Source organism: Papilio xuthus, unplaced genomic scaffold (genome assembly GCF_000836235.2).
Source record: "Papilio xuthus unplaced genomic scaffold, Pxut_1.1 DF825928.1, whole genome shotgun sequence".
In the NCBI taxonomy this organism is placed as follows: Eukaryota; Metazoa; Arthropoda; class Insecta; order Lepidoptera; family Papilionidae; genus Papilio; species Papilio xuthus.
In genome coordinates, this window is record NW_013532721.1 from 7,981,863 (window position 1) to 8,004,888 (window position 23,026).

At 34.8% G+C, this 23,026-nt stretch overlaps 1 protein-coding gene across 1 annotated transcript; it reads left to right on the forward strand.

Moving 5' to 3' along the window:
• The first annotated feature begins 11,437 nt into the window (after positions 1 to 11,437).
• On the forward strand, positions 11,438 to 12,885 carry Amnionless (amnion associated transmembrane protein). Its single transcript, XM_013322273.1, has one exon. The coding sequence runs from the start codon at positions 11,493 to 11,495 to the stop codon at positions 12,783 to 12,785; it is 1,293 nt and encodes a 430-aa protein (XP_013177727.1). The 5' UTR covers positions 11,438 to 11,492; the 3' UTR covers positions 12,786 to 12,885.
• The last annotated feature ends 10,141 nt before the right edge of the window (positions 12,886 to 23,026 follow it).

Here is a 23,026-nt window from a genome sequence, read left to right on the forward strand (position 1 = left end):
CATTCATCCATCCATCTCAACATTCGCATTTATATTAGTAGGATTTTTAAGAAAAGTTTTCTTAACTTGATATCAAATATAAACAAGTTTGTACTGCATTTAAGAAGAAAACGCAATTTTTGCTTTGATTATTGCAGTCGCTTGAGTACTCTTGAACTTGTGAAGTAAATTCTAGGTAATTGGCTTGTTTTGTATTCACCACTTCAGGTCGGTCGTCCGTTACCGTACTGATGGCAGTCTCTGCTAATTGCCCCACGTGGTCGCGGTGCTCACAGATCTACGTAGTGATCTTTTATTCAATACCATTCGATGGCATCTGTTAAATCAACAGCGGTTTGTTAAAACTAACTGCGGTTTAATTGGCTCACTATTGTTTTTGTGATCTGTATTTGTTTACCGTTGATTGGAGGATTTGTTGATTTTAAACAGATTGACTGTGAAGTGCTTACGAAATGATTTAACTTAAATCTTATATATAAAATTCTCGTGTCACAATTTTCGTACCCATACAGCTCCGAAACGGCTTGACCGATTCTCATGAAATTTTGTGAGCATATTGAGTAGGTCTGAGAATCGGCCATCTACTTTTAATCCCGCGCGGACGGAGTCGCGGGCGACAGCTAGTATTTGTATACAATTCTCCTGCTTATAAATACAATTATATGTTGTAGTATACTTTGATAAAATAATTTAAACTAGTTTTTAACATTGCGCTGCAAATTTATAAGCCTTTTTAAATGTGTAAAGTTTTCTGTTGATTTTTTGTCGTTGTTTTGTTCGTAGAGGTGAAAACAAAATATTTTCAGCACACAATTGTCAAAATATTGCTTACACAAAAGCTTCACGTAACGTCTAAAAGCCACTTGAAGGTATTAAAGATTTCGGACGCGAAAATCTTAACACCCCCGGCGCGAGGGTAAAAAAAAACCGGGCGCTGGGCTCTCCAGGCCATTCTTCGCAGCACCATTCCCAACAGACCGATGATAAAGACTTTATTGTTCGATTTAGGGGCTCAAAGTACATTGGTTCTTTTGGTCCCCAACTCTCAAAGGTGCTTCAAGTTCATTATTCTAATTGCTTTTTCATACAAAACTCAAACGGTTTACTCTTTCGAGGGCCATTCAGTTTCACGAATGAAAACGTGGAAATTAAATTATTTTTTCCCTCCGCACGGATGTTTTTGACGAGATTAATTCGAGATAATGGTCCTTTCCACCATTATTTTCTTATCTATTTTTTTTTACCTTTCAGGTGCGAATAATACTTGGGATTATTCTATTATACAGGGAAGGTTGTTGGGGTTAAAAATAATACATCTTAAGTACCTACTAAAAGTTCACCACAACAATCTTTGGTGCAAAAAAAGAACTTTTAGTAATGTCTCAGGAACATACGTACATCTATCAAGCTGAATTATAACTTTTATAACAAAAAATCTCAATTCTGAACAAATATTCTGTCCCATAAATTAATAAACCAACGCATAATTAAGTGTAGCGCTAATCTTTGGTTAAATACGTAATCAACCGGTACAGATTCGCCGCGCATTAATTGCTGTAAATATAGAGCAAAACAAACAGGAACCAATTCGCTAATGGTGTACATGAGAATTAAATTATCGCCCTCACCCCGCAACCCGCACCCCATGCGGTGAGATTTACTGCCGGCAGACTCTGCCACTCACTGCCGAATGTTGGTAGTCCGGATAGAGACACAATTTTTTACTATTTGCGACGTTGTAAGCAAATTAACTTTGTTCAAGAAGAAACATCAAAAAAGGCTATGGTTGACTGTTTTTAGACAATGTTCTGTATGTATTTAATAAAAAAAATGTAAATTAATTTTAATTACGCAGAAACTAACCAGATCAGAACAACCGTGGTCTTCCCCTTGCACTGATGTAAAAAAGGCTGTGATAAGGAAGGACTTACGACGGTTTGTCAAACAGGTCATTGACAATTATACATGCTGACCACGACCAGTCTAGAAAGACGAAGAAGAATGCTTTGCTAAAACAATGGGCTTTACATGCAAAATAGTAATAAGAGCGCAGTGTAGAACCAACATACAAAGTTCTTAATAAGCGTAGTTAGGACGGCCGCGACGACGTCGGCGGTGCGCCAACTTCCGGTATTAAGTTACGTGGGAACCTCTGCGGGACGAGTCAGGCTCTATGAAGACTAGACTTAGGAAGTCTTGTTGCGATGGGACATGCTTGTGCTCTGAAGAAATATTATGTGCTGAAATATTTTGTAGGTAAAGTATTCAATCGTCTGAAGTTTTCTCTCAAAATAAACAAAATTGTGTAAGATACGATGATATATTAGTAAAAATATGTTTCAATACAAAATCTGCTTAAGATATTGTGGTGGTTATAAAAGCATTTTTTTAAATGACTGTTTTCTAGTTGAAAAAGGAATTAAAATACTTTTTAATTCTTTCCGTTGTTGAGACGAGCTATAAATTTCCAACAGTACGGGAGAAAATGATATTTTAAAACGCGCAAACTTTGTTACTTAAAAAGCATTTCGCGGACTGCTGAAGTGTGTACACAGCTTAACTATCGCGATGATTTGTTATGATCGCCTTCACTGCGCTCAGCGGGTGTTTTCAAACAACATTCCAATTTACACAACAAACGAAATTCAACTTTAATTGTTACCGTATAAAATGTACATTCATTTAAAAGTTTTCAACACCCAAATCGCAAAACAAACGAAACTAAACATTATTCCTGTGTTACAATTAAGGAAGAGATAATGAATTGTATTGTTTAATTAAAATTGAACTCTACGTGTTAAGAATTAAAGTCTGTTTTCTATTGAGTTGTAAATTTTTAAATTAAATACCGCTTCGTAACATCTTTGTTCGCGGTGTAATATTTTTGATGTTATGACAAGTGTTAACAATTTATTAATCTACGATATTCCGCACTGCTTAGTCCACATAAAATATGTTTTTCACATCAATTCTTTAGGTAACTAGAAGTTCCTAGTTTGAATGTCATAATTAATTTATTGGCGGAATTTTTAAATTCATCGTGACATTGGACAATTTTTTTTTAAATTTAGAAACATAAAGTACTCGTTAGGAAATAATAAATTTTCATTTCAATGAAAGGAAAGCAATTTCTTCTCAAAATCTAAGGAAATTTCATGTAATCTGTATAAAAAGTATAAAGTTAATATTTGACCATCAGACAGACGCGCACCCATCTTTGTTCAGGATTAAACTTTTCTCATTTTCGAATTTTCGGTTCGAGGTCGTTAGGCTATTATGATCAAAATTGAAATTTCATTGTAGCGTTTGATTCGAAATGAGATTTATAAGGATATTGCTCAGATACTTATCTAACAAATTATTTAAAAGTTAACAAGCAATTTATGGTAGAGAATTTTTTTTAGTAAACCTAGACAAACATAATTCACACAATTTCATATAATCATTTTTATCTTATGTCAAAAACGAATAAAGGATTAGTTAGTTCTTTTGTACCTTCATAACGCGAACTATGAAGACTGCATTTTCTCATTATAAACGAAATTAAAGTACTCGAGTTACGCCCTCTACAGGAGTCGCACGGAAGCGACTTTTTAATCCAACCCCTAATCCACCAACAAAGAGGATTAAGGTGAAAGAACCCAAATCAATAGGCGTCCCTCGCGGCTTCCCACAATAACTCCTGACCTTTCAACACGCGTTGTCCTGATAAATTGATTCCTTTGTAGTCGTCTCTTTTCACTCATTCCACGGTAAGGTTCTATAGTCAGTGTGGCACATCTTGGCCAAATAGTCAGCATATTTCTCCTATTTTGACTGAGACTGAATGACTGACTGAGTGATTGATCAAATGTGAATGAATATGAGAGACGAGACCCATTTCTGATATTTTTAGGTCTAAACCTAATTATTATTATTCTAAAATACAATAAATAAATCGTATGAATAATGTTTATAATTACAAAGAATTGCAACGACCAATTCGCATCCGCAGCACTATGTAGTTCGTTATAGAATCGATTGGCTCAAGACATTCTGTTGCCGAGGCTTAGGGGAATGATTATTTTATAACATGAACAATAGGCACCCTGTGAGCGTTGTTTGTCACTAAACAAGATTGTAAAAATAACTTATTGTAGCCTTACTTTGTCTATATTTCCTGACAACAAAGAAAATATAAGCCAGTTACAACAATTGAAACAAACTTAAATAGGTTTAAGGCACTGCTGTTCTAAATTCAAATTTGCAGTTCAAGTTCATTTTTTTCTAGTTTTATTATTGTTTTTACTATAAGTTAATATTTCTGATATAAAAGGAATCCTTACATTCAATTTATAGTCTCCTTTAAAAATTATATACATTACGCGTCTCTGAAATTGTACGTTCAGAAATACATTATGTTTGAAAAGTTCCGAACACAGTCTAAAATAAAATTCAGTTGGAAAAACTAACAATCTCTGCTAAAATGCTATAGCTACGATACAATACGATACGTAAGGTTTATGTGTGTCATAGAAAATGTTCTGGTTTACTCAGAAAGTTATTAAATGCATCGACGACCCTTAAATAGGCAATAGGCGATTACATATCCGATCGTTACTAGAAGTGATAATTTAGCATCCATTAGCATTACGCTTCGGAGTAAAACTTTAATGAAGACGTTAAGCTGTAAATTTTATGTAAACGCTAAAAGGTTCCACATTAGCGGCAACCACAGGTTATAAAACGGCTAATCTGATTTATAGCTTGATTGGCGACGAACGGTTTATGTCGCCTGCTATTGTCGCTCTATTGAACAATTAATCGTATTTACTACATTGGTTTGTAATTAATATTGTTTTCACAGGCGATATTTATACAAATTACGTAGCACTTAACATTATTTGGCCATAATCTACAGAAAATAGTCAATATTTTAGAATTTGCCTAAGGAAAGGGTCTTGATAGACAGACGGACAACAAAGTGATCCTATAAGGTTGCGTTTTTTTCGAGGTACGGAACCTTAAAAATTATACTCGATAATTTTTACTGACTCTTGAAACTTTAAAAAGCGTTCCAAGAACTTCAAAAATACTAACTAAACTAAGTCTAGCTCAAGCCAGCTTTGTTGAGCGCCGGAAATAAACGTGAAAAATGTCGCTTGTCCGACTTTGCCCGCCTGATATCGACAGCCAAACTTTAGACACATGGCATTTACGGTTGTTTGTTAAAATATTATATTTTAAAATTATAGCTATAGTATTTAATAGAGCCCCAAAACAACTTTGGCAATCGATCGAAAGACTAATTTTTAAATGTTTATCTTATCTTGACTACTTATTCAAACTTATTCATTTTAATTATAATGAGGTAGTTGGCTAAAGCCAACTTTTAACTTTCGAAATTTATCCGATTGTGTTTTAAAACGTGTTTTTATTTTATATTGTAGTCTTTAATAACTGTGTGGACTGTGTGTGCTTCTTCCGTACCTATGTATGCATTGATGCACGAGACAGTCTGGTGCAGGCGAAACACGATGTTTTGTTTTTTATTCTCGATCGCAAAGCTGACGTTGAAATGTACTGTAGTTTGTTGAGAACAAGATTCACCAGAACATTGCCAACATGCAGGCAATATGTTTTATGTTTTTAATAACACTACTACTCTGGCGAGTCTCAAAGTTATGGCACCAAATAATGTAATTAGTAATGTTGCAAATGTAGTTATAATATATAAATATAAAATATAATGAGATTCTGAAACTTTTTGTCTTTAAAGCCTTTCAGTATTTATACCTTCATCTTAATAAATATAGTCGATTAATAAATAATTCAGCATTATTTTGAAATTCGAACCGGCTTTGAGGCTAAGACAAAAACTTATCAGCGTAGTTCAGTGTAAGCGGGGCCGACCTTCCGCAATCACAAATCGTTTCTTACAGGCACTAGCGCCACACTAACTCATTTCGCGACACGCGACGCTACGCCGCGGGTATACAAGGCCGTGGTGTCCATGATTATCGTTAATCTAGGAATACCAATTATTGCTTAATTTTATACATTTGCCAACACAGAAAATTGTTCTGTATTCATTTATTTATTAGGATGAATTTTAATTCTTTGCATAGCTAACTACAGCTTGAAAATCTACTTCAAATATAAAGTTGGGTTAAGGATATATGCAAGACAGGAGAATGTTATTGATTTAACCGCTTTCCGATTTTGCGGTGAATACGTAAATATGAGAGAATAGAGATACACAGTCCATTTACTATGATCCAGTTACATTGAATTTTTTCTTCTGCCCATTACTTTTGTTCAATTATTTCTCGTCAGTCTTTAAACAGCTCTATAAGAAGTCTCTACAGATGAAAAACGTGTGGACAAGCAAGGTGCAGCTTATAATAAATATGTGTTGGCGCGGGACGCACGCGAGCCCCCGGCCGCGACAAGCGAGCGGCGACTTACGGCGGGTACCAATATAACATAATCGATTGTTTGTCCTCATTGTCCACGATAAGCCTCTGTGCGATTGTGCGTACTGCAGCCACGCCTGCACTGGACACGCGATATGATTTAAGCGATACAAAGAGAAGTTATTGATTATGAATCATTATGGTCACCGTTTGCTAACAATTCGCATTAGAAGAAAATGGAACGTGTGGACAAACAAAGAATGTTGCTTATTTTTGTGGCAAATTGTCATAAAATTATTACTTTTTAAAGTATCTCAATTGTGATTTCTTTCAATTTTTAGGGATAGTGCATTCTTACTACATTCAAGTGAAGGATTGTCTTAACATCTGTAAGATTTTTCCCCGGCTTGCCAGAACATTTCTCAAAGCCAGCATTAAATCTTTGTAAGTCGACGGCAGCTGGCTCAACGAACGGATTTCTAGAACAATGTACTTCTCAAATACTCTCAAGAAAGATACATCTGTGCATCAAAATAAATTTGAGTTTATATTTTTATATTATATAAACTGGCACTGTACAGTCAATTTTAAAACTAAAATTATTTAATAATTTTTGCTTAGTATTATGGTAAGAAAAATTAATAAGGTGGGGGAGCAGTAAAGTTTTTCCTTTACCCTTCTCTAAAGTTTTACAAAGACGAACTAAAACGGTTCTCAAGTAAAATGTCAAAAAGTTCAGTCAACGTGAAAGTTCTGGATTTTATTACGAGAATTAATTCTCGGCGGGTAACAGGAGCAAGTCCCTAATGGCAGTTAATAAGACGCAAGTATTCCTTTGGGAGCGCGAGTCTGCCTTTAAATCTGTTTACCTTTATGCTTTCAATGTCTGGAAGTTCTTATCTTGTTAGCTTAGGTTCCAGTTGATAATTTGTAAAGTTAAAAGGAACCAAACTAAAATGAAACTGAAAATGGTCTTAACAGTTTAGCCGAGGTTACGTAAAATATTAAAAAAAATTATAGTTGTTACTGGCCGCTTGCGATTCCGTCCGCACGGAATAAAAAAATAGATGGTAGTCGTTGCTCAGACCTACTGAATATGCATATAAAATTTCATAAAAATGGGTCAAGCTATTTCGGAGGAGTACGGTACATTGTGACACGAGAATTTTTTACCTATATATAAGAAGATTTAAGAATTATGCGGATGGTATTGTAGTGGGTAAGATGAATACAAATCAATGTAAGCTGTCATGGTGCCTTTAGTTTACTCCTTAGTTATTCATAACGCGATTGCCAGCGTATCGTTAATGTTAGTCGAGTCAATGTTACTCATGCTATTGCGTAGCGGCCGCACGCGACTCTGCGTGCCTCACGCGACATGACGACTGTCTCAGTATCTGTTGTTCTAAAATATAAAAATGAGGAGACTTTCTTGAGATGAGAAACAAAATTAAAAAAATCTCCATTTTCAACTCACTATATGTTACGTAGGTATAATTTCTCATAGAGACTTGAAAGAAATACATGTCAACGATTAGAGTAAACTTAAATATAAATCTTTTGCTATCGAAACTGGCAGAGAAATGCCATATGAATTAATAGTTTGTCATGTAAGTGTCGCGGGATTACGCGGCGGTATTTAGGCGCCGCGCCTTCACACGGAAGTGGCACTGAGCGCCCGGGAGATGTTACCATTGCAGTGAGCGTATACAGAAGACAACCAGAGTATACATAATAAGACAGAATTATAATAAGTTCTAGCTATAAGTGTTCATAGTACATAGTTAATTAAGTTGATCATAGTATACAAAAATTCTATATGCTACTCCCAAATTATATTTTTTAAATTTTTATAGAGATATTTGGATTCAGTTCATGTAAAATATGTTTCCGAAATAGATTTTCTTCGTAAATATTTTAATACGGCTGACGGAGTACGCTCGCAGGCCCTAGCAGAACCCCAGCCCGCCGGCCGGACGTCCGGCAAGCGCCCCCTCCCACATACGGTACTTCCGGCGGTGACGTCACGATTAATCTCGTGCCATCTTCCGCCGCGCGACACACCAAAATAACGACCATAGATACGATGTTTTCTCACAACTTTATTACACCATGATTGGGCAATATTTAAGCCCTACTTGTATTTAATATATTTACACATATATTTTTATCACTCCAACTCTTCTTAGCGTTTTGTACAAACTTTAAATTTGATTATGTAGTCAATAAGTGAGGCTGTCGAAAATTCATACTGCTACGAATGTAGTACATATTTATTGGTTTCATATAAAAGCACAGCATATATTTATTAGTACTTCAAATACAATAAATATTTTCATAAAATTAGTATGCTTAAAAAGATCATATAATGTAGCAATTTACATATAAGTGTCAAAATGTGTGCAGAAACAAGTTTTCCATGTCACACGTACGCAGTAATTCACAACGAGGGAGTGCATGCAGTTAGTTAGTGTAATTGCAGTTAATAAAGTTGCAAGTATTCCTTTGAGACGGCTTGAAGCGAGATTACTTGAGTTCATAGGACTGCGGAAATCTTATTTGAAAATTTTGCTAAGCATCCTCCTTGGTTAGTGTATGTTAAGAAACTTTTTAGTTATTCAAATATTATTTAAAAGAGAAAGAAAATTATTGTATTCATGAATTGGTCAGTTCGACCGTTGAAATACTAGGACCCCAGACAAGTGTAGGGATGCCGCGTTTTGTTTGAAGAGTGTGTGTGTCGGAGACCTAATTCCCCGCCTCTGTCAAAAAAAGGTACGTAACGCGTGTACAAATGCAGATATCTATGGGTAAAGGTCACTTTGCTATTTTGGCGAATTAAATGACTCGTTTGTGAACGTTACTTTGAAATAAAACTATTAAGGGGCAGTAAAAATGTCGTTACAAGGTTTTATTACAAGAGAGGCCAAAGCAATGATATGTATAATACAATGTTGCCATTAACATTACATTAACAATTACAAATAGCGATTGAACGTTTTGCTCTGACTTTATAAGTAGTAAATACTGCAGTAGTTTATTACCAGTGTTCGGATAAGACGGCACGAGCTTTCTCAGCTGTTATTAAACGCAACCAGTTGCCCGCTGCTCGACACCGAGCTCACATGAATAGAGTAATTACAGATACACTTTGTTTCAACATCAAATAGTACCACTTGCGAGGATTTGATAGACATTTGTAAGATGAAAACAGACGGAAAGTTTAAGTGACTACTGAACCTATTTGAAATTTTTTTCACTGTTAGGAAACCACACTTTCCTCGGGTGGTATGTCAGTGTATGGCCTGTATTTATCACTATTTTTTTTTATTCAACGCGGACGAAGTCGTGGGCAACTGCTATTAAAGATTTTTACTAAAGTAAATAATATAAACACTTTTAAACCAAATGTAATTTAATTTTGTATTATTTTTTATTGTCTTTAGAAAGTTAATGGCCGTATATGCCAGAACTTTATTGTACTAACTCTGTTAATATATGAAAATTTGTTTCAGAATTGAATTAATTTTCATAAAACTCTACGTTGCAGGTCCATTATCATTTATATGGTCCAACTTAGTCTGCTCTCCCCTTCGCAGCTTAATTCCCTCCGAAACTTTACAATTGTTATCCTTATTATTTACATTAGAAGGAAATTTTTCACTATAAAGCGCATATTTACAATGACCTATTATTATAATAAAATGTTTTAAGTACAAATTAAAAAGAAAGCCTTATAATATTACTGTAAATTGAAATTTCTTAAGTTATTTTACAGCTGTACTTGGCAACTGTGACACTTAATATCACGTTTTAGTACATAATAAAATGTTACAGCAGTTCGAAAATGAACCATTAAATAATTAAAATATCTCATTAACTGAGACTCTCATAGTCGAGTTAATTATTAATGCTGACTTTAAACTTGTATAAGCGCGTTCACAATTTTGGGAACCCCTCCGGTAAGTTTCAAACGTGCCCGCTGCAATTTCGCGTCAAACCGTAAAAGCCGAACACTTACAGAGCTCCGTTATCTACCCATCTAGCATATTGTGCGTTTCAGTGGGCTTGTTACGACTGTTCTGCGTAGACAGAACGTACGGATGGGAAATGCGCGCGAGATTATATTAAAGTTTGACTTAGAAGGCTATATTGTTTGCTTTGGGAAGTGGCAAACATTTTAATTTTTGTTATATCTAAATTGTTTATTTTTTTAAATATAGTGACGTCATAATAATATTGTTTATTAAGTATTAGATTAATCACCTATCATAATTTTTTCCTACGAAATTTTTAATACATATATGATAAAAAAACGCATAATACGTACCGTTAAAACATATACTTTTGGGTGATTTTGTATACGAATATAAATAAACATTTTTCAGGGTAAAATGAAAGTTACTTTGTCCAAGTTTATGCCCGTATGTTCACTTGGAAGGCTTTTCCAGTAATAAAATTTGCATAACTACGCTTCTTGGCGCGGCTGCAGTCTCTTATTAAATTTCCACCCCTCACTGAAACTCATTAATGGTTTGTACTTAACCACCTAGTGGTGTTACTCCGTGATAAATCATGAGATATCATGTAATATCATATCATAGCCTATGCTTCAGCCGACTTTATTGCCGTCTCAAGATGATAGTAATCCCAGGGGATCACAACGAGGCAAGGTCGCGGATTATCCATAATCTTTCTCTTATATACATTTAAAAATATTATACAATTTATTATTTTACTTTACAAAAGACATAGTAAGACATCCAATATTACAGGGGAAAGCTTTCCTAGTAAGTGATGTGTAAAACGACTTTGGAAATTTCATTCAACACATAGTGACTACTAGCACAATAGGTTCATTTTTTTATTGTATTTGTTACTTTTTTTGTATTGTATTGTTGTTAATAAATAAATAAATAAATGAGTTTTAAAAAGTGTGAGGAAATATGAAACGTATTGGATAGCATGCGTCCATGAAGCAGATAACAACTACATGTCACACTCCGTTGATAAACAGCCAGACATCACGCGCTATCCAATTACGAAGCCACCTCCCCGTACTGCCATTCGTTAACTAGTTTTCATTGCATAGAACGTATGAATTTCGAAATGTTTTATTTTCTATATATTTTAATACCTTTGTTTTCTTTTACAACACAAACGTTAGTGAAGTGGTTACCGGATTCGAGCTTCAATTTACCTATTAATTTTAAAAATGGGGAACTTCCATGTTCAAAACAGACAGTTATATTCCCCGCGAGACTCGTGGGATCAGTGAAAATTAATTCTGAAACGAATGTAAATTCATTTGTGTTGCCTATCGACGGTGAAATGGTACTGGAGGGAACTATAAATTTAGGTGAAGATCCATATGAAACGAACTGCACAGAAGGCAATGTGTATTATTTAGAAAACTCTAAAGCTTCATGGGCGCAAGCTAATGTATGGAGTTCGTCAAAGTTTAATAAGGCCACGCCTGACGCCGAGAGAGTTCCATGTTTTGATGACATCGTCGAATTTCCGGCAAATATTCAAACGACAGTCACACTCCCTGAATTACTACAACACGTGAGATATATACAAGTTGGAGATCGGCAATTCACAAGCACCACAAAATTTCATGACCATGTTATCACCGGATCTGATGAACCGATACAGTTCATTTTAAATACATTATACGGTGTAGGATTGGTCATCGGGGATACGCAGTGTCAGTCAAGATCTGGCTGCCCGTGTCAAGATAACTTTTTACAAATTGACTGCTCGTCGAAATACTGCCCGGTACCTACTTGCGTCCATCCAATCAAACCTATCGGACATTGCTGTAAAATTTGTGGTGGTTATATTTCATTTGATATCACCAAGAGTTTTGATATGATGGAGTTTAAAGAACTAGTAGAAAAGATAGTGGAAAGTTATGGAAGAGATAATTTGGAGTATCACATTGGGAGATTACCAAACGACAAAGTGCAACTTGTGATAGTTGATAAGGACGAATATGATGGTACAAGTGCAGAGGTACTCCACACGATTGATTACAATATTAAGGAACATTGGGTTGAAGGTACTAAGTATGCACTAATAAGTGGGAGCCCTCTTTCAAAGGCTGGATTGGGTGGGAAAATTTTCATATCAGTGTTCTTTTTAGTTGTCTGTACGATGGGTATGATATATGTTTATTATTATAAAGTACCAGAAATCAGATACCCTATGTTGGGACGGAGCTTGCCGACATTCTTGGCGAGAATTCAAAGGCGAAGTGATAGTGTAGTATCGCTGACCAGACGGGATTCTGTGATGACGAGTACTAGGAGAACAGCGTTCAGAAATCCTTTATACGATTCTAAAAGGGGGCGTGTACAAGTTGATGAGGAGGTTACGTCGCAATAATTGGAACAAATTGATTTCTTTCGTATTATTTTATAATGTCATGTGCTAATGATTTATTTTTACTGATATCCGTGCAAATTTACCTTTACTTTCCTTTACGCGCGGCTTGTAATTAAACATTAATAAAATATTTTTATAATATTTGTTTTAAACTTCTGTTCATATTCAAAGAAGTCAGCTTTTTATCTCTCCCTGATCAGGATAGATGATAAAAGGAATAAAATTTTTGTAAAGTATTTACTGTTGGTATTTTCAGGAAGTAAGCTGTACTAGGTTGTAAATTAAAAGTGCTGGAAACTCTGGCGCACGTCGTCCGCTCGACTGCGATAAATCTAGATCGTAGACCGTTTGTCACTGCCGGCACTGAAACGTGGCGGCTTGCTCTTTTGCGACATCATAAAGTGATGAAGTCCTCTTATAATATTTCATGACTACTGAATAGACCAAGAGAGCAAATGAGGGAATCAAATGAATCGAAATTAGTCCATATGGTGGTATTTGTTATAATGGTAGATCAATGAAAAGAAAATGAGAAATATAATGGTACTGAAAATATAATTCTACATATTAAAAACTGCCGTAGAAATACAGTTTGTCTTTTATCGAACGAATATTACTCTGAGTTATGTCGAATCAAAAAAGTTGGTTAATTTCAAATAGTCAATTTCAGTTTCAAGTAAATTGAGCAACATCAAACAGTGCGCGTGTCGCCGTTCCACACTATTCAGGCGACGCGTGCGGCCGGGGGCGCATGACTCGATTACACTTCGTCTCATTTCTCGCGAGATGTCGTGATTTGAAAATGATTCGGAAACACATTGGGATTTCCAGTCGTTCTAGTCGGGAGGTGGGATGGGGCAGTAAGTGAATTAAGATGAATGGTTTGGGGCGTCGAGTGCCTAATGGGTTCGATGGGTCCTTGTTAGATCTGAAATTAAATTTAGTTTTTTTATTATATACGGTGAAAGTTTGGTAATGTAACACACTATTAGATAAAAACAATTTAAGTTAATTTACCTTTTTTCCTTTTTAGGAAAATTGTGAAGTAGTCGATTACTTTCTGAAACTGTAGATCTGGTAAGGGGGTTAATATACTCGTGGGAGTATATTTTTTGACTTTAAAATATAGTGAATACGGCAATTGTTCTAAATACGACAGATGGCCGGTGACAAGTTTGGTCCCCGCCAGTCGCGGCTGCACAAAGGCGGGCGTTGTGAAACAACTTGCTTTTGTAAGTAATCACGCGTCCACCGCTAACCATGCCTTTTGTGAGCCGCATTAAGTTTTTGAGAGTATGTACCTACATTAGACTCCCATTGTGGGCTGTTTAATAAGGCGAGTGCGCTTTCCACTCGCCTTGTACGGCACCGTCGCGCAAACGAGGTTAATTCACACGATCTATCGCCGTAGACATGCTATTGTTAGAGTGGACGAAATCAAATACCGAAGAATGAAACGAAATAAAGGTAACTGGAAGGGATAGTAGAAGACAAAGTTGTTGACAATGTAGAGTTCTACGTGTGAAAATATAACAAGCAATATTTTTACTACACTGAGTTTGATATGGTACTATCTGCACTATTCCAAGCTTAATTTATCATGTACTCCTCAAAACAAGCTCTTGACATTGCATTTTGAAGAACTCATGAATATGAAAACTGTACCGTGTTTAATCGCGAAAACTTCCCACTACGTATTAAATTAATTATTTATAAAACATGATCATATTTACACATTTATATTTTACATACAAAAACATGAGATCTGTTCCAATCCATTGATATCTCAGTGCTCTGTGCCCATCGACCCAGTACATCAACACATCTGGTTTTTTGTTTGTCCAAATGACTCTCGGCCGCCATTCGGCCGAAGTTCGAAACTTCCGGTGAGCTGTAATTCCAGCGGTTAGAGATGTTAGCACTTGATACGGTGTTAATGATCAATGTATAATATTGTAAGTATGAAATTGGGATATGGTTTATTTGTATTTATACGCTCAAGCGAACGAATCCATCGGTTTCTTATTTTTTTTAAAGTTCGACGTCTTGAGTTCGTCGTCGTCGTTCAAATGACATGTAATAGTATAAAACAAAAATATTTCAGAAAGAAGAAAAATAAGTACGAAAAACCTTATTAGAGCTGAAAAATCTGACTGCAAACAGTAATTAATTCTTTCATGGTATACTTTTTAATGAATAGATGCTTGAAAAATTAGGTCGTACATTTTTTTTAAACTCTTCAAATATACGAAATTCAAACGGACAAAAATATCACTAACATCACTTTACCAGCCAGTTTTTATGTAGATTTCAATGTCTTATGAATGTTGTATTGAATACGTTTGCACATAAGGGAATATTGTCTTTTTGCGCTTGGTTAAAAGTTGAAAGAAACAGTGACAATAAAATACAAAATAGTTGAAAACAAATCCGACATTACGGGTGTACCACATATGAGCGGTGCGTTTAACGCTAAGCCCTCACGAGCGACAGATGTTCGAGCACCATCGTGTGGAGAGCCCTCGCCGCCTGCGGTCGACACTCGACACCGCCCGACACGTCGACACGCCGACACTCCGACACTACGACACTACGACACTACGCCGCGCTAACTGATTACGGTGCAACTGTGTGCACGCGCCTTTAAAAATTCACCATTGTATGAACTATTTCAAGTATTACTCGAAACACTCGAAACGTACGACAGTTGCGTTTTCTTTTTAATGGAATTGTGTATTTAAATGTGAGTGGCAGTTTTGTTTTAATGATGTAGTGTCGACCGTTAAGAGAAGGTCTTAATGGATTGATGAAATGTTGAGATTTTAAATATGTAATGATGAGTTATTTCCAGTGAACTGAAGCTTATTGAAATTTATGTCCAGTTTACATTACACCAGTCCAGCTATCGAGCTACAGAGCTGGATTTAAATGGTAGGGTGTAAACCCACACTGGAACTCACCTATAGTATTCCAGTGTTGGTATACATTATTCTAAGTGTAACCCACGCTGCATTCAATCGCTGACTGGAATCATGTAAACTGGACATTATTTCATTTTGTATGCGATACACGAATACACAAGAAGGAACACCAAATCTTTGCAAAAAAAGTAACAAATGTGCATCACATTCCTATTCTAGTATACAGTCACTAAATTCCAACAAACAAAGAGAATCTATCAATCCATCGCTAGTTCGTAGCGCGATAACATTGCTCCGGTTAACAAAACCATTAACAGTATAAAAGGAAAGAAAGGAATTAATACTTTCTTTTCGCTGAAAGTACCTTATTTACGGTCCTCGATACAAAGGTTGCGGCGGAGGAAATAAATCCGGGGAAGAAAGCCTCCGCAGTTACACTGGTAATAAACACTGCCTCTTTGATAAGCAATAAAAATAAATTACGTTTAGTCTGATTTAATGTTAATCTAGTTAGTTTTTGTTGATGATGCTCTAACGTAGATGAAGTAAGAAATCAGAAAACAGACAGAAATCAAGCCTATATAACTAAGTTAGAAATCATTCATTCATAAAACATAATTTTTGAATATTGCGCGGGATTCCTAATGTAACAGAGAAAGTCTCTCTAATAACTGCGGCTTAACACCTAATTGCTCTCATATTTCGTGTTGATGACGTCACGGCGCCGTCGTTAAGTCGAATATCCTTTATAGCAATGACCACCTTTTATGTTATTCGGCAATAAAATTGTAAATACTTATTTGATTATTTACAAAATGACTTAATTTTTATGGTACAAAATATTTGCTAAATACAATTAATTGTAAGTTAAAACGATGTTCTTAAATTAATTTAATTTTTTTTAAGGCGTAGACAATTGTATCTTTTAATTTCATAAGCAACGGAATTTGTTAAAAAATTTCTTTTTTATAAAAAACATTTTTATAAGAAAAGTTCCAGTGTATTATTTAATCCATTAAAATAAACAACATTATCAAAACTGGCAACCGTAACCTATAGTTACCTATAGAAAGTCCCCTCCATATATGGGAGATCGACTTTCACCGAAGTAATTTGCTCCATAATGGATGTGTAAGATCAAATTATCAAACCCACATTTGATTGGAACCATATTATAATCCCAACCTTAATATATGTGTTTCATATTTCAAGATTCATTACCACGAAAGGTGTTGTAATTCTTAAGTAAAAGTAACTATTTAAGTCACAAAGAACTTTGTAAACTAAGCAATATTTTGCAGGTTTTGTTAGTATGAAACTAGTTTCTCGTAATAATTGCAAATGATAAATAATATGTTTACGTAATTTCAAATGTAAGGCAGAACATTTATTGTAAACTAGCTATCGCCAGCGATTCCGTCCGCGTGGATATATAAAAAATCTTAATATATAGATAAGTTAAATAAAAAGCTCTTCAAGGCATAAATTCGAAAAAAAAAGTATAAATAGTATCCTATGTCCGTCTCCTGGCTCTAAGCTACCTCCTCACCAATTTTCAACCATATCGGTAAAGCCGTTCATGAGTTATAAATAGTGTAACTAACACGACTTGCTTTTATATATGTAGATACAACATTTAAACAACCATTTCTAAATAGACGTCTATAAAAGCTGGGTAGATATCACCAGCGCGGCACAACGCACTTATAAGAATAAAATATCAATAAAACATTCATAAAAGCATTCAATAAGCCCATCTCTAGTTCTACATTAAATCTGACATGACATAGTTTTTATATAGCAACAATAAAGTAAGCATTTTACTCATTTACAACAGAATTATAGATAACAAATTAATGTTTGACAATTTATTAATTTTATTTAAATCTTGTAGTATTTTGTCTGTACTTTTATAACCTTTACAAGTAGCGTTTGTTAATTCGTCGTCTTTGTAAAATGCGACAGATATTACAGACCTTTCACACTAGTTATATATCTTACTAATATTATAAATGCGAATGTTTGAAGGTATCTTCAGAACGGCTGAACGGATCTCGATGAAATTTGTTATACATATACAACGTAGCCTGGAAGAACTACTTATTATGTAGTTTTTTAATTCCGCGCTGAAAGAGTCGCGGACAACAGCTAGTATTTGTATATAATTTAAATAAAACAGAGCAAATAAAATAACCGGTTAGTTTTTTGGCAACAATTTAATTTACTACAATAATTCAATGTTATAACATCGTTGATTTACAACCAAGCGCGTTCCTTATCGTGTCAACTGATGTGAACACAAGAGAATACTATTAATTAAGCTCGTATCTACAGGATGTTCCTTTGTAGCCAAGATAGCTCCGGTATGATTTACGTTGACAACTACCCGTGTTAATATTAGATTAAACTGACCACAGCCAGTATTATACTAACTTAACGATAATTATACCTGTTCCTAGGCTATTTGCATACGTGTAATTACTGTAAATTATTAATAGTTGTGCACTTTATCGCCGTAATAATTTTACTAACAAATAACATTAAAGATGTCGTTTCTGCCTACATATGGAGTTACTATTATTTGTATTATTAGTAGTAATACTAATATTACACTCATTTTTCTTTACTTTTCTAAAACATTCTAGTATAATATTTAGTATCTGGTAATTTTTGTAAATAATTGACTAATTTTTTGACAAAGATTTATGTACATACCTGTTTGTTTAGAAATGTATTTAATGTGGATAAAGTTGTATAATAGATGAAAATTTAAACACTCTGTATTTTCCAACATAGCTCCAACAATGACACAGAGGTTTTATTCAGCGGAAAGGTTTGTATGGGGTCCGTAGCGCCCCGCAAGAAGTCTTAATCACTGCACTTCTTGGATGCGGTGATAAATGACATTTTGATAAATTGCCTTCCACATTCACCGCTAATGGGGTGAAACGGAGATATTGTGGGATGAACCCAGTAGTCTTCCATACCGTAAAGTAAGTTAAAAGCGTTAACAGTTTTGTTTTAATTAGACAGAATGATAACCAACATTGTCTAAAGGGCTAAAGTATTAATTGTTTAATTATTAAGTATATACATCTTATCTTAATAATTAAATTATAAATGCGAATGTTTAGATGGTTGAAGTGATGAATGTTGGTTTTAAGGTAACTTCGGACCGGATAAACAAATCTAGCTAAACTTTGGCACAGATGTAGAACAGTCTGAAAGAACACACTTATTAATTTTTAATTCCCCGCGGACGGAGGGCTACAGATAGTATCGTAATAAGGAAGGTTTTGAGAATGTTTTGCTTTGATTTTTTTTAAGGAAAAAATTCCAAAGAAGGCATAACGTCGAAACAATTTCGTTAAGTCTTTCTGATGGAATAACAACATCAATTTCTTATAGACAATCAGGAAACTCTTCAAAACTTAATCTCCAACGATAACGAGCTGTTGCGTCGGCAAATTAAATTTACAAACAAGTTAGCGAGTCGTTAAAATTCTTCGAATGTAATAAGGCAAGTCGTCCGAGGCTCAGGCATTTGTTGAATTCGGATCTATAGAACAGATTGCCCGGCCCTATGGCTTCCATTAAACTTTTTATGAGATCAATCTTGTATCGATTGTTGACGATTTATTGTTTTTTTTAATCCTAATTTTTCCTTGAAACTTTGTTTGGTTTTTACGAATATTGCATGGAATATTCGAATCCCTATTGATTTTCACTAAAAAGCTGCTCAAATAAATTCTAAGATTTAGTACTTTGTTCGGTATAATGTTTAAATTTTGTACAAGAAAATTAATATTAAATATTTCACTATTGAGTTAGTAAGTTATTCATCGAAGAGAATGAAATATGCATAAAGTATTGGAATTAAAATAGCGCTGGCACGCGTCCATTTTGCCGTAAAGTCGGCTGCCAAAAATGCCCTTGTGAAAATTCCTGCACATTGAAAATAGGTGAACTCGAGTTTATATTCAAAATGTGATGTTTTTTTATTCAAAATATGATGGCTGATAAAATATTAATTTAAAAATGTATTTCATTTTTATGAATATACTTTGAATTTATTTATCAAAATCTTTATTTATAATCTGTGATCCTTTAGCAGATATAACAGACATTATCTATACTAATGTTATACAGAGGAAAGATTTGATTGTTTTTTTAACTTTATTGCGAAGTTCCCGAAGCTACAAAACCAATTCTAAAAATTCTTTTACAGTTTGAAATCTACACTATCCCCGAGTCTTATAGTCTAGTATTTTTTAGATAGGCTAAATTTTTAAAATTTCATGATGACGAAGTCGCGGGCAACTGCTAGTTTTATAAGTCTAATGGTAAGCACCTTACAGAAGCTATTATGTCTGGTTGTTCATTCAAACAAGTTGTACACATAATAGGAGAACATAACTCATAACGGACACAATCTGCATACGGTATTATCCTTTGTGGCCAAGATAATAGATTTATCCGGGAATGAGTTAGTACGACGGCTCACTGTTATCACATTAAACTGACTGTTTGGTGTTTACGACAAGTTTATGACCATCTAACCTGAATGCTCATTTGCATTGTTATCCGTTTAATAAATTATGATATAATGTTACATATAATTAATTAAAGATTATCTTTAACAATGATTTATTGTGTAAATATGTTTAACACGTTGAATGGCACACAATATTTTCGTCGTAATGTTCAACTCTTAAAGCAAGTCGGTAGCACTGAAAGTGTTAAAGGATTATCAGTACAGGACGTTCGATATTGTACTATTTTGGATTGTTTCATTTCATGTGTTAAATAAAACAAAATATTACATTATGGTGCAGAATTGTATTTAAAGAACACAGAATAAATGTTCATAAAATTAATGTTTTGCATGGTTTTGAGAAATGTAATTTAACTTAAAAGAGTTTTTTTATTGGTGCTACTGTGTAATAATGTGTCTTTCGAAGCAGTCAGTCTGCATTTGTTATAATGGCAGTATGATACATGCTTTCCTGACAATGACACAGTATTTCCATTGAGCGGGAGTAATGCGCGATGCACCCAATGCACTGAAGTCTTACGCTCTGCAGATTGATGACGTTTTGATATATCACCATCGCGGCCGCTGCCCGACTAATGGAGTCTGCATGCTCATTATATCGGCATAATGAACTTGTCACTAATTCAAAAATGGAATGTACAGTTTTCTTCATAAAAATGTTGGGTTTTTATTTTGTATCCAGCCAGCAATACTTAATTCTCGAAGGTTATTTTAAGAAGGTTTAATTCAATAACTTTCAAAATTTAAATGACTTTCAATTTTTAAAAACATTTTAAAGCAAAACAACAGTGAGCAATGATTCACGATGCGATGCCTAACCAAAGCCCTCCTTACTGTAATTAAGCGAAGTGTTTTTGATCTCCCTATTGCGATAAAAATGAAGGGATGAAACGCCTTGCACAACATGGAAAGGGTGGGCAGCAATTAAATCGTCATTTGTAATACTTTATAGCAAAAAACATTGCGCTAAATGTAGATCGTAACGATAACGGATGAAATTGAAAAAGGTTGTACATTAAAACATAAATTAAAAGTTAAATGATTAAAAAGATTAACGCTCGTAAGCAGAGTTGGCTGATGTGATTTGATTTTTAATAGTTAACAAACTTGATTTATACGTAAAGCTGTCGACCGCGAATCTATCCGTTATTGAGCAAAACATTATTAGTAGCCTATGTGTTCTTCCAGACTATGTTCTATATGTATGTATCCGTTCAGCCATTCTGCACGTTCAAACAAACATCAAACCATCCGTCCATCCATCTTTTCATTAACAAGATAGAAGAATAGAAGAGAAATAAAATATTAAACAGATATTATTCATAAATACGTTTTCCTTAAATTGAACTAGTGCATCATAAAAAACCGTCGTCACCCCGAAAACTTATGTCACATAAAAACTCCGCGTGAATATCCTCACAGTTCGTAAATTTTACGATATTCTGCGCTCCTATGGTTATAAGTATTTCATACGTAAATGTACCAGAGATATAAAATTTATGTCAAGACGTTACGTGCATAGCACTGCTGATGTGTTTCGTAACATGTGTAAACGCGCGTGGACATTTTGTATGTTGGGTCATATGACTTCAGGGGTCATTAATATAGCATGAAATGCTGAATGGTACATGAAAAATATCTGCTCATAATCACGAATGAAAAACTTATTAAGAAGTAAGTTTGAATTCTTTTAACAATTTATCAATTTCTATTTGTCGAAATAGGAAAAAGGGTCTGATAAATTACATTTCCCCAGAAGAATATCGATGGTTTTTATATAACGGTGCGAGACGATACGAGTAGTAAAATCTCTACAATAAAATGGAAGAACGTTAAGCGACAAACGAGTGAAATAAAAATGGCCGCTTTCCACCGAATAAACGTAACCATAAAAAAGGTTTTCAGTGAGCAAGTGAATCATAATTTATGAATTCCGGTGTCCGTTCGCCGCTACCGCTGCCGCTGCGCTGCAAGGGACTGGGAGATTTACGCGGGGTCATTGTGTCGCCTCTCCTGGCCTCTGCTACGGATTACGTAGACCTTACAACTATGTTCAACTAGACAGGTCATATATACTGCATTTGTTGTGTCGTTCTTAAAAATTAGTAATTTCTAGACCTTCTTTTTAAAAACATACCAGAGCTTCTTAAAATAGAACAATTGGTAAAAAAATTAGGCTATAGATATAATTTACAACGCCCTGGACAACGAAAGAAATCGTGGTTGTGACATATTAAGGAATGGACACATATATCCAGCGTGAAACATTTATTTCGCTTGGCACAAGATCGGCGAAAGTTCACTAAGCTAACGGCCAACCACCATTACATGGAGAGGCACCTTGAGAGAGAGATAATTTAAAAGTATAAAAATGTAAATGCTAGATCCTGAATTAAAAGATGTCACATTTATAAGGACATAAATCATCATCCGATGTTTCATTGATAATCTCTTGCCCAATACAATAAGGACAAGCTAAGAAACAGATAGGGTCATTTGGGTTTTTACAAATTAATATTCCGGTAGTGTCTTAATACCCTTAAATTGTACTTTGTGATGTATCACGATCGGTAACTTTCATTAGCATAAAGTATTTTTAATGTGCCCTGTCTAATTCTTTAACTCTCTGGCAAGCGGTCGTTAATGAAACATAAGGGGTGTGGAGGCCCCTTTGTGCTGCCCTCTACATCGCTGCTCGTCCTCTTTGGGGGCTACAACAAATATAGACATTACTTGTTCGCTAATCGTTGTTACTGAGCCGATGT

Coding starts and splice junctions, on each gene's coding strand:
- Amnionless (XM_013322273.1), top strand. CDS start 11,493: ATGAATTTCGAAATGTTTTATTTTCTATATATTTTAATACCTTTGTTT.